Below are 17,538 nucleotides of genomic sequence, written 5' to 3'. Positions count from 1 at the left end.
TGTAGTGTTTTTTGTCATTTGTCACTTTGTGTGTATTTGTGCCTTTTGTATATATATTTTATTTTTGTGCGTACTAATGTAATAGTTGGGTGAAAGATATAGTCATACATGATTTATGATTTAATATATTCATTTATTTTATATTTATAATTCAAAACTTTTATATCCCGTGCATAGCACGGGTGTGTGTTAAAATTAGTTGATTTCAATGATAGAGAACTTAATTCTTTATTTAAAACTCTGAATATTATTAGTGGGCTTTGCCAATTTGCCAATCCGTCAATCCCTCTTCTCTCTACAGAGACCACACTCTCCTTCTCCTCTGTGTTTCTTGTTGTCGTTGTCTTTCGTGTTTCCTATTGCAATTGATTTAGCACTGCCTCCTTCATTTCCAAAATTGCTACAATTTGACCGCTGTTATGGAGGGTTTCCAATAGGAACTCACACAGAGAATCAATCAATATGAAGTCTGAAGATTATTATTCTACCCCCAGTGAGTTCTCTCTTCCGCATTTTACCACAACGAATTGGCCGATTCAATGTATTCGGTATTAATTTTGAATTTATTTCTGCCTCTATCGTTTAATTGCAGAAGAGAGAGGTTTGCTGTGAATTTTTGTGGTCTCGGATTAGTTTTCTAATTAATTCCCAAATATCTAACTTTAATTGATGACGAACCTTCAATTTTTCTGGAAAAAAAGGTCCTTTCCTTAATTGGTCGGCTGAAGCTTTGTAATACCTATTGTTTGTAGGTCGAGGTCCATTTTAACTGTTAACGCTATATGTTCAATCAGTATTGCATAGACAGTCTGCTTTTCATTAATGCTGAAATAAAAGTATCTTGTACCTCAGGTTCGAAAATTAAATTAGTGGTTATCGAGATGTTATGGGCCGAGTCGAGTTATTAGGGGAGTGTGGGTGGCTATTGTGGGATTTCAGGATATGTTGTAACACACACATTAAGCAACAAGGTTAGAGATCAGCTAGCAGCTATTTTGTTCTTGTTATATCGTATTTCTGTATCTTCAGTTTCTAGCTTGATTATCCCATGAAGATGCATAGATTTCCAAGTAGCTTGAGACGATGATAAAATCAAGATGATGGCATCCTAGAGAGATTATTGACAAGGGATAAAGTAAATGTGGTCTTTGAAGCTTACAGAAATTCTTTAGTTTCGTTAGAGAGAGATTTTGCGATGACTCAATGTGGGCCCTTATGTCCTTTATACTCAATATTCTCCTTTTACTGGTATATCAAGTGTTATGAGCATGATTACCTTTTCTTAGCACTTAGTTTGGAATAGGATGTCTGTCCTGACAGATGGGATGTAAGCATTTTAGCTGTCCATATGGAGTCTGATTCAACTATACAGTTCCATTGTCAAAATCAAAGTAGTTATAATTAATAGTCATACAACCCGTAAAGCAGTGCACGAAGTATCATGGACTACAAGGCTGCCCAGAATTAGGTCAAATATTAAGCATTGGTGCCAATAGGTCAAAGGCAGTAGGTTTCAATTGAGGGATCTGAGTTAGTTAAATGAATTAGGTCAAATATTTAGCTTTGGTGCTGACAATTCATTTATGATCGACAAGCACCCAATTTCATAATTTTACTGTAGAGTTGCATCAAGTTTGCCCTTTTTTTTGTCTTTTAAGTAGGTAACTCGCTGTCATCTCTTATGTCTTCTCACACATGATAGTTAACTATATATTCATCTTAGAAATATATTTAGTGTGATGTTCTTAGGTTGGAATGCATATTTTCACAGACAACTTTTTTATCACTTTGAAGTCTTAAGATGATCATGTTTAGGAATCGTATTTCCAATATCTTCTTATTACTTTCAATATTTATGTGTGATTTATAGTTGGGACACCAGACTGGGTTTAGGAATTTCGAAATTAGTTACTATAACTTGAATGTAGGATCCTCATTTTTCGAAGACAAAATTAGCTGCAGTGACTAAGCCATCCTGGTACCGTCTTTTGCATTTTGGACAGATGTACCTACTTATAGCAACGTGATGGATTATTATGCAACCAACCCTGGACCAATTGATGATTCCATTTTAAAAGATCAAGATAAACATGTTTCAGCTGCAGTTTGGGAGGGACAGGTATTTTCACTTTGGCACTTGTGCAGCTTCTCATCTTCTGTCTTGGTTTTGAAAAGATTTATAGCTTGTAAGGGGTTTATTTTTAATGTTAATAGGAGAGAGGTGCACTTCGATGCCATGAGCATACTTCGAAGCTTGATCGTTGGCTACTTACTGAGACTCAAAATGAATTAGTTAAGAGGGCTGGATTTGGCTATTTGAGATTAATCCCCGCAATTAGTCTTGATAATCCACTCATATCTGCTCTAGTGGAGAGATGGAGGAAAGAAACTAATACATTTCATATGACTGTCGGTGAAATGACCATAACACTCGAAGATGTTGCTTACTTGCTTGGACTTCGAATCGATGGTGAACCTGTAATAGGTGTAACGTACACCACCTGTGATTCAGTATGTATCAAATATCTGGGTAAAGCACCAGATTCAGGGTACACGAGTGGTGGGATGGTGAAGCTTAGCTGGCTGAAAGAAGCTTTCTCCGTATGTCCAGAAAATGCTTCCATTGAAGACGTCGAGCGCCACACTCGTGCCTACCTTCTATACCTTGTTGGTAGCACAATTTTTTCAACCACGACCGGTAATAAAGTACCCGTTATGTATCTCCCGTTATTCGAGAATTTTGATGAAGCTGGGAAGTATGCATGGGGTGCAGCAGCGTTGTCCTTCTTATACAGGGCACTCGGTAATGCCTCCCTTAGATCGCAAAGCACTATTAGTGGCTGTTTGACGCTGCTACAGGTGAAGTAAAACTAACTCGGTCAGATCTTTTTCCTTTTGCAGAATGATACTATTGCCCCAAAAATGCTTAATGTCACTACCAGGCCAACACTTCAACAATGGCATTTATTTAAGAAAAAGTCTGAATTATAAACTGCAACGGTTATGCTGTTCTTTTTTGCAGTGCTGGAGTTACTACCATCTGAATGTTGGTCGGCCTAAACTTCATCACGATCCTATCCATGAATGTTTTCCTTTTGTACTTAGGTGGAAAGGGAAACAGAGCGGTCCAACCTCCAATCGTGACGTGGTCGTCTACCGTAAAGCTTTGGATTCTCTAAAAGCTACCGATGTGAGTTTAGATATGCTTGCATACGACCTTTCAGTTTTTTTTGTTGTACATTCTGGTCTGTAATGGATTAGTTCTATTTGTTATTGTAGGTAGATTGGTGTCCGTATGCAAATATCAGCCATACAATTATACCCGAGAGCATCTTAAACCAACTCATTCTCGGAAGATCCAAGACAATGTTGATTTGCTTCGACAAGGCAGAAAGACACCTTCCAGACCGTTGCCTAAGGCAGTTTGGCTTACATCAAATGGTCCCGGAAGAAGTGCAGCATTGGGAAAGGAAGACCCGTGGTGTTGATGGCGGGGTAGATCTGTCTGGTAAAATGGAGGCAGAGATAAATGAATGGGAAAATCGTCGTTTCCATATTGTGGAGGCTGAGGAAGACCTCGATGAGGGCCAATACGTGAACTGGTACTCTAGAATCACGCGGAGGCTGGTAGGAAGGCCTATACCTATCTCATCAGAGTTTCAGCGAATGGTAAGTAAGGAAGCGTCTGCCTCAATTCAAATTATCAGTAGGGTAATATATACGTAATTCGATATCTTTTACAGAATGCTGCACTGAGGGACATTGCACATGTAGCAGATACCCTCTCGACACACGGAATGGACGACCTACAAATACAGTCTGTTACGAGAATCAGGTACATCGCACACGAATACCTGAGGGATCATGCTGGAACGTCAACCGTATCCTTGGACAACTCAGAGAGTGAGGCTGTCAAGAAGATCAGAGGAAAGGAAAGGGTAAGAAGAAGGGGTACAAGTAAACGCAGACGAAAAGATGATCCTGAGGAATTGTATGCGTCAGCCATGCATATCCAAGTATATAACGTGCCCAATGAGGTTAATCATGAACAACATCTGTGCCTCCAACGGAATCCTGGTCACGCCTTATCACCCAATCAGAGAATAGGTGGGGTGATGGAAAACAACGGCACTAATGAAGCTGACCAGCACGAAGTAGAAGAAGTTGATGAAGACCACCTTTCTCATGGATCGGAGGAAAATCCATGCGAGTCCCTTGCTAATGTTGGTGCTGTAGAGCAGCCCTCGCTGGGAACTAGTGAGGACGTGACCCACCAGAATGATTTCAGTGTCACAGCGTAGTTGGTTCAACGAAGTTAATTCCAAGTGTTTTGAGGTAAATTTTATCACACAGAATTTTGTGGCTGACCGTCTAACATATAAAAATCTATTCGATGGCATACTTATATGGATACACACTTGTGTATTGTTAGGTGCTACTTTGCGAAAAAATCTCATGCGATTCTCCTGATTTATACAGGAATTTCAAACGGTGACATGTGGTCGACAACCGTTGGGGAGTTTAGTTTCCGACTTGGTGGAGATGGCAAGGTTCCCCGAGTGGTCTTGTAAATTGGAAATATTTCAGATTGTAGAACATTGATAGATTTTGTATACTTAAATCAGATTGTTGGTTTGGCTTCTATAACCAGATTTGATTGTGCAATCACTAAACATGATGCATTTTGTTACCTCCTTTGTCGTGCAGCTCACACGGGAAGAGATCAACCTCACACAACCAACCTTCATTTTGCCAACCTTGTTGGTACGAAGACGAGAATGTAAAAGTGCAGTCTACGCACTGACTTTGCGTAGCATGCAACATAAGACAAATCTACTTTCTCCAAAGTTATTAGTACTAACGATTTATGGCTATGATTTAATGGTTGTTTACCTACATGTATTTTTGTACCTTGTTTTTTTGGTTATCCAACCACTCGTGTACTTCCGTTACTTGTTCTCAGTGTATACTCCCTCCGTCCGCGAATAGTAGTCCCGGTTCACTTTTACCATAAATGGTAATAGACTCTCATCTTCCACTAACTCATTTGATTCACATTTCATTTAAAATTAATATATACAAGTGGGACTTTTATTTTACTAACCTTTTTCCACCACTTTTCTTAACATCCGTGTTGTCAAAAAATAAGACTTCTAATAGCGGACAGAAGGAGTACGGGCCAAGGTGAATACTGAAATTTGCCAATTCAGATATTCAAGTTTTAATTTTTTTTTCTCACCCCCATTAAGATCCCTTTTATATAGTGGTGCGATACTGAAATTTGCCAATTAATAACTTGTAGTGTTATGTGACTAGTTCAAATTTAAAAGTATTTCTGAAAAACTATCCATGCTCATATTGATATAAAATATTTTATAGTAGTATATTCTCTTTTAAAATGTTGCAATCTAAATAAAACATTTCCTTTTCTGGCAATGATTAGTCTCTTTCTCTCGCTTACTTTATTCTCTCTCATACTTTATTAATTATATTTTAATTTATTAAATATCACTAGGTAAAATCATGTACCAAAATATAATTGTCTCATTTAGACCGGGATGAATGAAGTACTCCCTCCGTCCTTTTGTACCAATTTTTTTTCTTTTTCTAACCACCCGACTAGCCAACCTATCTCCTCTTCTACAATGGTTAGTTGCTCCACTTAATGTCCCATCACTCCATGTTCAATTTGGGCTACTAGGTGTGCATTTCCTCTTTGGCAGGTTCATTTGATTTTGAAAGAAATTATGCTCATTTCAATCTCCCTCTTAGCACCGTATGTTTAGTGATTGCACAACAAAATCTCATAATAAAAGCCAAACCAACAATTTGATTTAAGAATAGAAAATCTATCAATGTTCTACAATCTGAAACACGGCCGAGGGCCAAACCCTTCAAATTTACAAAACGGCTCGAGGAACCTTGTCATCTCCGACCAAGTCGGAAACTAAACTCCCCAACAGTTGTCTGCCACATGTCACCCTTAAAAATTTACTGTATAAATCAAGAGAATCGCATGAGAAATTTTCCCAGATTAGTGCCTAACAATACACAAGTGTATCCTATTAGGTTAAATTAGGCATCTTCACAAGCTTATAAAAAAATCTTCACCAGTCCGAACACAAGTATCAGACGGTCTACCATAACACGCAGCATGACTATCTAACACTCCGACACAAGCACAAGTATGCCATCTAATAGATCTTTATATGCTAGACGGTCAGAAACAAAATTTTGTGAGATAAAATTTACCTCAAAACACTTGGAATTGATTTCGTTGAACCAACTACGCTGTGACACTGAAATCATTCTGGTGGGTCACGTCCTCACTAGTTCCCAGCGATGGCTACTCTACAACACCAACATTAGTAAGGGACTCGCATGGATTTTCCTCCGATCCATGAGAAAGGTGGTCTTCATCAACTTCTTCGACTTCGTGCTGGTCAGCTGTTTTCCATCACCCCACCTATTCTCTGAGTGGGTGATAAGGCGTGACCACCTGGTCTGTGACAATACGCATTGCAAACTAAGAACATCACACTAAATATATTTCTGAGATGAATTAAAGTTAATTATCATGAGTGAGACATAAGAGATGCTATTAGGTGTGTACTAGAAAACTGGAAAACAACAACAATGATAGCGCGTTACCTACTTAAAAGACAAAAAAAAGGGCAAACTTGATGCAACTCTACAGTAAAATTATGAAATTGGGTGCTTGTCGATCATAAATGAATTGTCAGCACCAACGCTAAATATTTGACCTTATTCATTTAACTAACTCACATCCCTCAATTGAAAACTACTGCCTTTGACCTCATTGGCACCAATGCTTAATATTTTACCTAATTCTGGGCAGCCTTGTAGTCCATGATACTTCGTGCACTGATTTATGAGTTGCATGACAATCTCTATCGTGAATTATAACTACTTTGATTTTGACAATGGAATTATATGGAATCAGACTCTATACCGACAGCTAAAATGCTCACATCCCATCTGTCATGACAGACATCCTATTCCAAACTAAGTGCTAAGCAAAGGTAATCATGCTCATAACACTTGATATCCCAGTAAAAGTGAGAATAGTGAGTATAAAAGGTATAAAGGTCCACACTGAGTCATTGCAAATTCTTTCTCTAACGAAGCTAAAGAGCTTCTGTAAGCTTCAAAGACCACATTTGCTTTATCCCTTGTCAATAATCTCTCCAAGATGCCATCAGCTTGGTTTTATCATCGTCTCAAGCTACTTGGAAATCTATGCATCTTCATGGGATAATCGAGCTAGAAACTGAAGATACAGAAATATAAGAATAAAATAGCTGCTAGCTGATCTATAACCTTCTCGCTTAATGTCTATGTTACAACATATGGTGAAATCCCACAATAGCCACCCACACTCCCCTAATAACTAGACTCCGCCCATAACATCTCTACAACTACTAATTTAATTTTCTAACCTGAGGTACAAGATATTTTTATTTCAGCATTAGTGAAAAGCAGCAACTCATTGAAACTGTCTATGCAATACTGACTGAACATATAGTGCTAGAAGTTAAAATGGGCCTCGACCTACAAACAATCGGCATTATAAAAAGCTTCAGCCAACCAATTAAGGAAAGGACCTTTTTTTCCAGAAAAATCGAAGGTTCGTCATCAATTAAAGTTAGATTTTTGGGAATTTATTAGAAAACTAATCTGAGATACAAAAATTGCACAGCAAACCTGCAATTAAACTATAGAGGCAGAAATAAATACAGAATTAATACCAATTACATTGAATCGGCCAAATGCGGAAGAGAGAACTCACTGGGGGCCGAATAATAATCTTCAGACTTCATATTGATTGATTCTCTCTGTGAGTCCTTTTTCCTATTGAAAGCCCCCTATAACAGCGGTCAAATTGTACCAATTTTGGAGTGCTAAATCAATTGCGATAGGAAAGAGGAAAGACAACGACAACAAGAGAGAGAGAGGAGGGGTGAACGGATTGGCAATTTGGCAGCCAAGTGATAATCAAAGCCGTTCTATTCACTGTAAAAAACGAATTAAGTACACTATCATTGGAATCAATATGATGTTCTATTTTTTCAATTATTAAACTTTTCGTTTATTTCATTTTTGTTGTTTTAATTTTAACATAAATTGAGTATTCCCCAGTCCCATAAAAATATATACAATTTCTATTTTCGTTCGTATTACATTTTATTTTTAGAAAGTTACATCAATTTAATGATGTAAGTCGCACTATTTATTAACGTTACTTTAACTATATTATCCTCCTAGCTTTTACTATATCATATCATTGTCCTCTTCTCTTTTACTTTACTAATTTTGTCTCAATTCTCGTGTCATACTCATTGCTCATATTTTTATGGAACGGATGGAGTATTTTTTGTTTACACTTGATTATAATTTATAAAAGTAATACGGAGTAAGTAATTAAGAAAATAAAAAAATAAAAATTGGAAATTGAAATTGAAAAAAAAGTATATATATGGTGTAAGGGTAGTGATAAAATACAAGCTCTAAATATTGTACAAACTCCAAATTATAATCTTTACCATTTAAAATTGTCAACATATGACAAAATCTTAGCAAGAAAAAATGTCAACATAGTTTCAACACAATGTCTACACATCATCAACCATTGACATTGTGTTGACATTTTTTGTTGCTATTATTTTGCCATATGTTGACATTTTCTAATGTTTCTGACCATAATTTGAAGTCCGTACAATATTTAGAATTTTGCATTTGATTACATCCATATGGTGTAAACTATGTAAGTATCCCTCTGCGATTTAAAGTCCTATTTTACCATTTTAGGATGTCTGTAATTTAAAGTCTCATTTTGTTATTTTGAGATATCCGTGATTTAAAGTCACATTTACTATTTGCTTTTTCTCTATTTCAGGTGAATGGACCCACTATTATAACAAAAAAAAGGCTAATGACAATTTTCAAATGTTGTAAATACTATTACAAACATTAATTTGTGTGTCTAATTATATTATCAACGTTCCATAAAGTATCCTTATTGTTGGCGTATTAATTAAAATTAGGAGACAGAAATAGAAACGTCCTAAATAACAAAAGATTAAGATAATTTGTCATCAACTTAGGGATGCTTTTTTTATTAATCCTAAATTATGATTATTCAAAAAAATTAAATGCTAGTAATTGCGTCTCACTTTTGTGTCCTTAAAAGATACGTTTTGTGTAGTGAGTTTTTTATCTTTGATATGATCTACACCTTCTATCCCACTATAAGTGAAGCGTTTCATTTTTTCCGGTTGTTATTTTGCAAAGATAATAATAAATCGTATCTACATTATTCTCTTATATATTACTTTCTTTTTATTTTAATTATTTATTACTTTCTTTTTATTTTAATTATTTATTATTTCGACACCACCAATGAGGCAAATCGAACTTCACTGCCTTTTGTAGTTTGCCTTTCTCTCTCTCCTTAAAGAGCGATTGCTGAGTTGTATCTAGTCTTTGAAGAGAAGATTAGTGTTTTACCCCAAAATGATAATCTTAGACAATGAGATTATCATGTGTTGTTATATGTGTGTCGATGTGAGGATTGAGGCATTTAAAATATTGACGTGTTTTCGACTTTATAAAAATGTTACGACTTTGACTAAGTGATTACTTAACGATGTTGCTTGATTATAAGTTAATCTCTAACCCCTATAATTAAAATATTCTCATAACTCAATATTAGATTATATTTTAATATTATTTTATCTTGAAAAACGAACACAATCTAAGTATTACTATATAGTTATCTATCTTGTTTCTAGGATTAAATTTTAAAATTACTTTAGTTAGAAGGATAACTATGACTCATTATCATATACTCTCTCGTCTCTGAAAGTTTTTCACACTTCTTTTCTGCACCCATTTTGTAAAAATAATACCCCCTCAGTCTCATATTATCTGCACTGTTGTTTTTCGGCTCTTCACAAACTCCTTACACTATTTATAGTTTAAGTTAGAATTAATGCATTTAATTAATATGTTAGTTTAAGTTAAGAGCTCCTTTATTAAGTGATGTCTCATTACACTTAAAATTCTAATTTAATTACACTAAAAAATCAATCCCAAAATTTACGGCTTAAAATGAAAAGTGCGGGTAACATGGGACAAAGTGAGTAATAAATAGTTAGAGTGTAAAGTCACATAGAGTGAATAATTTAGTTAAGATTTTTCTCTATATTATTCTGTCTCTTATTTTACCTTCCTCCACTTAACTAATTATTATTATTTTTATAAAATTAGTGCAGAAAAGAAGTGTGACAAACTTCCAGACGAAAAGAGTAATTATTTATTTAAAATTAAATTATAAATCAATCTTATAAATCACAACAAAATTCATATTCAATCATTATATTTCAAACCGAAATCAAATCAAACAAAATTCATATTCAATCATAATATTTCAAACCGAAATCAACTTTCAATATTTTCTTATACTATCATCGATTGATTGGATCAGTTTTTATAGATATTTCCAGTTTTCCACCAATCCCTCTACATGTGAGATTAATTTGGACCATCAGGAGAAATTCCCTTTATCTATATATTGAACAAAAATACCTTAGCATGCACATGCAGGGGCGGACGCAGAAAAATATCCTAGTAGGGGCTGACTATATATATATATATATATATATATATATATATGTCGTATAACCGCTATATATAGGAGTATTACTATATTTCGTTCGTTACATAAAAACAAAAACTATTTTATTTTTTATTCGTTCCAGAATAGTAAATATTCTTTTTGTTTTTGTTAGTCCTCCACTAACAATATTTAAATCATTTTCTTTCGATCCCTCTTTTATTTTACAAATTGCACATTAAAAACTCGTATCATTTCAAAATTGTGTACTTTTACACCACGAAAATAGTACATAAAAAAATATTACACTATTAAAAATCACAAACACAACAACTATAAAAATGCATTAAACCCAAAACATTAAATCTATTGATAGGTTTATTATTTGTTAATATAGTACTCATCCGTCTCATTAAATATGAAACATTTGTTTTTTGTCATAAGATTTGATATAATGTTATTTTGTAAGTTAATGAAGAGAGATAAAAATAAGAGAGAGAAAAGTAGAAATAATGGTATTTTCATTATTAATGGAATAACTCAAAAAAGAAAACATTTTATTTTTGTTGGAACCTATAGAATACAGATTATTGAAAATAGGTTATGAATTTGGAAGGAAAATTAATACCCGTACTATGCAATTTGTGATTCCATCATAGTATATTTAATCTATTGAGAAAAAGAAAAATAAAACCATCATATGTATTTCATGATTTTATCTTGTATCGTTATGGAAAAGAATAGTAGCACTATTAATTTATAACAATAAATGAACAATCAAGAAAAGTCTTTTACATTCAATAAATAACTTGACACAGTTATTGAGACACTAGTAGTATTATTATATTATAAATTGAATCATCTTCTTCACAAATACTCGGCGGCCATTGTTGTCCATTTTTGTCTGCAATTTATATTTTTAGATTTATTTCAGCCCTTTTATCATATAATTTTTGATGATTTAGTCTTCAAAGACACTTATATTGTAAGGGCTATGGATGATTTTTCAAAAATATAAAAGAAGTAAGAAGTAGAAAAAATAAAAAAAATTACATTTTGGGTGATGGCTTAAGCCCCACCCTTCTCCTATGTGTGTCCCGCCCCTGTGCACATGCATGACCCTTCCATAAAAAAAAATAAAAATAAATAAATAATCAAACCACACAATAATATTATAGAACATTATAATCCAAATAGGTTGGTTTTTTTACACACTTTTGTAAGGTTTATTCATTTTTTTCATTTCATGCTAATACTAAGATTAAATAAGTATAATGGCAACTGCGGCAAGAAAAGTGGATGTAGTCAATTCTGAAACAGTGGAGTATATTGTACGTTTATATGTAAATCTCACCCATTATACTCCTTCCATGTCATTGAAAATTAAATATTTTCATTTTTAAATTATCCTATAAAAATAAAAATGTTTCTTAAAATTTAAACAATATCATTTCTAATTTTTATTTATTATACCCTATTCATTAACTTATAAAACAACCCTACCTACCGAAACCAAATTTTATTTATGGGGATTGAGGGAATATATACTTTACAAGTTCGTGATTATGTCAATCAACATGAACTTACTATGCTTCCCATTTCGAATTGGGTGACAAATCTTGTACTAAAATTGATTAAATAATAGCCACACACATTTACCCATTAATTTAATGTGAAATTAATACGAACTAGTATTAACACCCGAGCTATGCACGGGACATAAGAGTTTCAAATAATGAATATAAAATATAATAAATATATAGAAAATAAGAATTGAAAGAAATATGAAGATTTAAAAAAACAGAAATGTACTTATCTTGTCTCACTCAAAATGAAGAATTTACTACTCCACAGTGAATGAAACATTTATGTAATTTTAATTTATAATCTAAGAAAAGTAAAAATAATAAAATTAATGACAAAAATAAGATGTGTGACTAATGATCAAAGAGTATGAATTAATTAGAATAAGATATACAAATAAAGAAAATATGTGTGAGTAAAGATGTTTATTGAAAGTGGTATGCAAGTCATTAATCCAAATAAAAGGTAAATTAATATATAAATTTAATAGCTTAATTTATAAAAAATTAATTTGAAAAAAATATATGGAATATTAAACATATACACATTAAATATATGAATAATTTAAATCATATAAATTTAAAACTTCTTTGAGAAATCAAGTTAGAAAATTTGAATTATCCAATAATCACATTTTAGTTGTCTGTTTATTTTTTTCTTTTAATTTCAGACCATAGCGTAACTTGATATACATTTCCAATGACTAAATGAATTTTTTATATTGGAAAGAATAAATTTCTTACTTCCCGCCACATATACGTATAAAAAGTAAATTACTACTATCACTTAAAATAACGATAATATTTTATGCATCTTGTTTGTTTTGAATAATGTGAGAATTTACACTACTGTTTATATTAAAAAGTATTGCAATAAATGATGAAATCTCAATTTTAACCTAAATAAATGGAAGGCAAACTAAACTCTCTAGCACAATTCCAATTTAACTCAAATATAAGGATAATTAATATATAAATTTAATAACTTAATTATAAAAATTTTAATGGTAGTGCACTATTTAAATGTGTTTTAACACTTTTTCAAGAAGTTGATATTTTATTGGGTAATTATTTGTCCAATTGTTTTTACCTTAAAAAATTATTTTTGAATAGAAGACACCTCATTTTTCCATTTTCCCACTAAAAAGGGTATTAAGGACTTTTCATCAAACTTACGCTTTAGATTAATATAGATATTAAGACCATCCACAACGGGACTCGCCGGCGTCTCGCGTCTCGTCTCAGCGAGACGAGACCCCGGCGAGACGCGTTGCAGCCTCCATCTCGTCCCGTCTCGTCGCGCGACTCGACTCGCCGAGCCAGGAGACGAGCTGGCTCGCCACGCGCCTCGGCGACGTGGCGCAGCCCGGCGTCGTGCGTGACGCCCACTCGCCGGCCCGCGAGTGGGCGTCGTCACGTGCTGACGCAATAAATATTTTTTTAAAAAAAATTCGAATTTAAATAAAAAAAAAATTTTTTGTAACGGTATTATTACCGTTTTTTTGTTTTTTTTTTTTTATATTTTTTTTGTTTTTTATTAAATTTTTTACTCTATAAATACTCCTAAACCCATCCTCATTTACACACAACTACACATCTATTCTTCATATCATCTAAATTTTCTCTCAAATTTTCGCTGAAATTTTCATAACCCAACTCAAGATGTCCGGCGACGGCGAGGGCAACTATGGCGGCTCCGGCTTCGGCGGGTGGGATCTCAACTCATTCGGCGATTGGGAGAACATGATCAACACATTGGGCGGTGGAGGTTCGTCAACGCCGGAGACCCAGGGTTCGGCGACGCCGGGGGGGTACCAACCACCCAATTTTGACCTTGATGCATATGTTCGTCCCAACGTCCCGCGGTTTTCGCAGGGATTATCCCAGATCCGGGAGGATTTTCCAGTTGATCCCACGCCGGGAGTAGGCCGAGGCGGTGGAGGTGGGCGAGGCGGTGGAGGTGGCCGAGGCAGTGTACAACCCCAGACGGGCGAGGACGAGGAGGAAGAAGAGGAAGAGGAAGAGGATCTTGGCCGACATCCGTACAACAACCTCGAAACGATGGCGGTGTACAACGCCTGGATCACGGTCTCGTACGATCCCATCGTCGGGAATCAACAAACCCGGAAGTGTTTCTGGGAAAAGGTTGTCGAGGTCTACCACCAAATAAAGCCGAACCGCTCCCGCAAGCGCACAGTTAAAATGATCCGCTGTCACTTTGACCGAGTCGACCGACAGGTCAAAAAATTCTGCGGCATCTACTCGGCGGAAGAGGCGCGCTACCAAAGCGGCGCCACGGCCACCGACATTTTGACGTCCGCTTTGCGCGCCTACTACCAGGACGAGGGACATCAATTCAGATTTGTTGATGTTTGGCGCGCCGTCAAGGACGAGGAACGATGGGCCGGCGGTTTCCGCTCCAGCTCGGGCTCAAACTCGAAGCGCACGAAGCATACGGCGAGTGGCCAATACTCGTCTAGTGCTGGTGCGTCTGGTGGTGACACTGCTGAAGGCATCAGCCAACATGATGCTGAATCCCAGGAGTTTGCGGGTACGGTCGGCGATGCAGGAGGATCCGCGAGTAGGCGCCGTCAGCCGCAAGGGACGAAGGCGGCGAAAGCGGCTAGAGCAAGGAAGGGCCGAGGCGAATCAAGCCAGCCGGCCTCAGGATCGGGCTCGCGAGGAGGCTCGGACACACTTATGGTGGCGTACATGACCGCCACAATGGCGGACACTTCCCGCTTCTCGCACTCCCAATACGCCGCCTGGTGGAACGGAATTGTGCATATGGCAGCACAACTTGGCCTTCCGACTCCCCCTCAACCTCGACCGCCTCCGGAGGATGATTAGCCCTTCCGATTAATTTTTTTTTATTTTGTGTGTTTTTTTATTTTGTGTGTTTTTTTATTTTGTGTGTTTTTTTATTTTGTGTGTTTTTTTATTTTGTTTTAATTTTAATAAAGTGTGTTTGTTTAAATTGAATTGGGTTTTAAAAAAAATTATAAATTAAATTGAATGAATAGTAATTAAGAGACGGTATAGAGACGGTTAAGAGACGGAGCGTTGCAGCCTCCGTCTCTTAGTTAAGAGATGGAGGAAAAAAGGACAGTGGGGCCCTCAAATAGTGCTCAAATAGTAGTTAAGAGACGGTTTAAGAGACGGTATAGAGACAGTGTTGTGGATGGCCTAAGTAGTTTTCTCGTCTCGTCTCGTCTCGTCTCGTCTCGTCTGATTTATAATTACAAATTTACAACTCTATTCGTTATAAATGCATTAATTTCTGTCCTCCAATGACAAACCCCTCTCACCTATACTTCTTCAACCTCTAAATCGCCCTCAAACTTACTGAAGAAAGGCCGCAAAGAGATTTTTCCGAATTTTTTTTTTGGAAAAGCTTCAATCAATCATTGTAGTTGGAAAGGGGGAAAAAGGGTCGACTTTCAATTTCTGTGGTTAATTTCAGCAAAATGGGGTGCACTGCTTCACGCCCAGCTAATTTCATCGCTCAACAGGAAGATCCCAACTCCAATTCCTCCACCAATTCGCAGCTGCAATCTCCACACCACTCCTTCTCCGACGCCTCTTCCACGCCGGTGTCGAGGACTCTCTCCCTGCCTACCCCTCTGATCCACCACCCTCCTCTGAGAAAAGGGGACTCCAATCACTTCGTTTCTCTCACATCCACCACCTACGGCTCCCTCGCGCTGCCCTCATCACCCCCAAATCGCGATAAGCCTCGAGATTTAGGGATTTCCGAGGACCCTCTGTCGCCCGACTCGGTCATCAACACGTGGGAGCTCATGGAGGACCTCGACGAAGAGGAATTTCGCTACCAATTTGTCGAAAATCCCAAGAAATTGGGGGAAATTCAGATGGATGGTGATCAATTGGAGCAATCCTATGAGTTTGTGGAGCATCCGGTGTCGAAGCCGCTGTGGAAGCACTTGTCTGAGGAGTCTTTCCTGGCCAAATTGGACACCAATGTGGCGTCTAGCTACCGTAGGGCTTTGCTGGGGAGGAAGAATGTGTGTGAAGAGGCCGTGAAGCCTATAAAGATTGCGTCTTTGGAGTCGGATAGTGTGACTTCTGCGGTGGCTGATGCAGAAAGTGATGGATCTTGCTGCTTGCCTTGTGGTGACAATAGGGTTGTGCTGTACTACACTAGTTTGAGGGGGATAAGGAAGACGTACGAGGATTGCTGCGCGGTTCGGGTGATTATGAGGGGTTTTAGAGTGTGCGTTGATGAGAGGGATATATCGATGGACAGGTCATATAGGACTGAGCTGCAGGAGGCTTTGAAGGGTAAAGCAGTGAGCTTGCCTCAGCTGTTTATCAATGGGAAGTATTTTGGTGGTGCTGAGGAAATTAAGCAGCTCCACGAGGCGGGGGAGTTGGCGAAGCTGCTGCAGGATTTCCCGATCACGGATAGAGGGATTGTCTGCGAGGCTTGTGGGGATGCGAGGTTTATGCCATGCCCGAGCTGCAGTGGGAGCCGGAAGGTTTATGGAGGGGAAGACGGGAAGCTGAGGAGATGTCCCGGTTGCAATGAGAATGGACTGGTTCGGTGCCCTGGTTGCTTCCCTTGACCAATGAGTGTTATTAGGTGCTTGTTTGGTGAGGTTGTTATAAGGAGTAATGCTTGCTTATTTGATGTGTGTTTATTGCTCATTTATTGAAGTGTTTATATTGTGTAGCTGCCTAATTAGGAGAAATCTTGATCAAATAATTAAGTTAATTAGTATGCTTTCTTGCAATATCTTGCTGGAATTTTGAATTGTGCAATATCTTTTTAGTTGCAAGGAGGGTTAGTGTTATCATGCTTTGATTTCATCATATATTCTTGCGATATACTGATCATGGATGATTCAAAGCTATTACAGTACATTTTTGTTTGTGTTGTTACATTTAAGATATATCCAAGTCTAGTCTGTTTCCAGATCTTTTAGATTTCACCTTTTGATTCCGAGGAGAATCACTATTATCATTTGTTAGCTTAAATTTTTTTCAGTAGGATTTGGACTGTGTCATGCCTATATATAGGCCTTAGTGAAAGAGAGTTGAGTATTTACTTTTCGTTTTGCACATCTTCATAGTATAGTGCTCAGTATCTGATTTATCGAACGGTTTCCACCCTGATTTTGTGGCGTTATTCTGCCGATCCTCATTCTACGTGTTATTGAGTCGTTGGGGATCGTGCATTCATTTTAGTCTTTGGTTATTCGAGGATCAGTATATCGCACATCGGTTTCCACGTCTTGGTCATACTTTTCGTCACTGATATTGAGTTGGTTGTTTGAAGTTTGTTTGGCAGTATTAAGT

At 36.7% G+C, this 17,538-nt stretch overlaps 2 protein-coding genes and 1 long non-coding RNA gene across 6 annotated transcripts; 2 read left to right on the top strand and 1 right to left on the bottom strand.

Moving 5' to 3' along the window:
- The first annotated feature begins 264 nt into the window (after positions 1-264).
- Positions 265-4,690, top strand: LOC121750157 (protein MAIN-LIKE 2-like). 4 transcript variants are annotated; one of them, XM_042144633.1, is made up of 8 exons: positions 265-493; positions 853-971; positions 2,004-2,119; positions 2,215-2,859; positions 3,023-3,190; positions 3,280-3,669; positions 3,744-4,335; positions 4,480-4,690. In XM_042144633.1, exons 2-7 carry the CDS (start codon positions 887-889, stop codon positions 4,299-4,301), a joined length of 1,962 nt encoding a protein of 653 aa, XP_042000567.1. In that variant the 5' UTR covers positions 265-493; positions 853-886; the 3' UTR covers positions 4,302-4,335; positions 4,480-4,690. The 4 variants fall into 4 exon arrangements, with proteins under 4 accessions (XP_042000567.1, XP_042000568.1, XP_042000569.1 ...); XM_042144634.1 differs by having other exon boundaries at positions 4,433-4,690; XM_042144635.1 differs by lacking the exon at positions 853-971.
- A 1,117-nt stretch (positions 4,691-5,807) lies between these two features.
- LOC121750568 lies at positions 5,808-8,039 on the bottom strand. Its single transcript, XR_006039891.1, has 3 exons — positions 7,811-8,039; positions 6,253-6,504; positions 5,808-5,994 (listed from the first exon to the last, which is right to left on the bottom strand). It is a non-coding gene; the product is annotated as an uncharacterized LOC121750568 (long non-coding RNA).
- A 7,463-nt stretch (positions 8,040-15,502) lies between these two features.
- On the top strand, positions 15,503-16,973 carry LOC121753193 (uncharacterized protein At5g39865-like). Its single transcript, XM_042148397.1, has one exon. It carries the CDS (start codon positions 15,687-15,689, stop codon positions 16,803-16,805), a length of 1,119 nt encoding a protein of 372 aa, XP_042004331.1. The 5' UTR covers positions 15,503-15,686; the 3' UTR covers positions 16,806-16,973.
- The last annotated feature ends 565 nt before the right edge of the window (positions 16,974-17,538 follow it).

The sequence above is a fragment of the Salvia splendens genome, chromosome 10 (genome assembly GCF_004379255.2).
Source record: "Salvia splendens isolate huo1 chromosome 10, SspV2, whole genome shotgun sequence".
Taxonomy (NCBI): domain Eukaryota; kingdom Viridiplantae; phylum Streptophyta; class Magnoliopsida; order Lamiales; family Lamiaceae; genus Salvia; species Salvia splendens.
The sequence above is the reverse complement of the archived record's forward strand: the minus strand, read 5'-3'. Positions and strand labels throughout refer to the sequence as shown.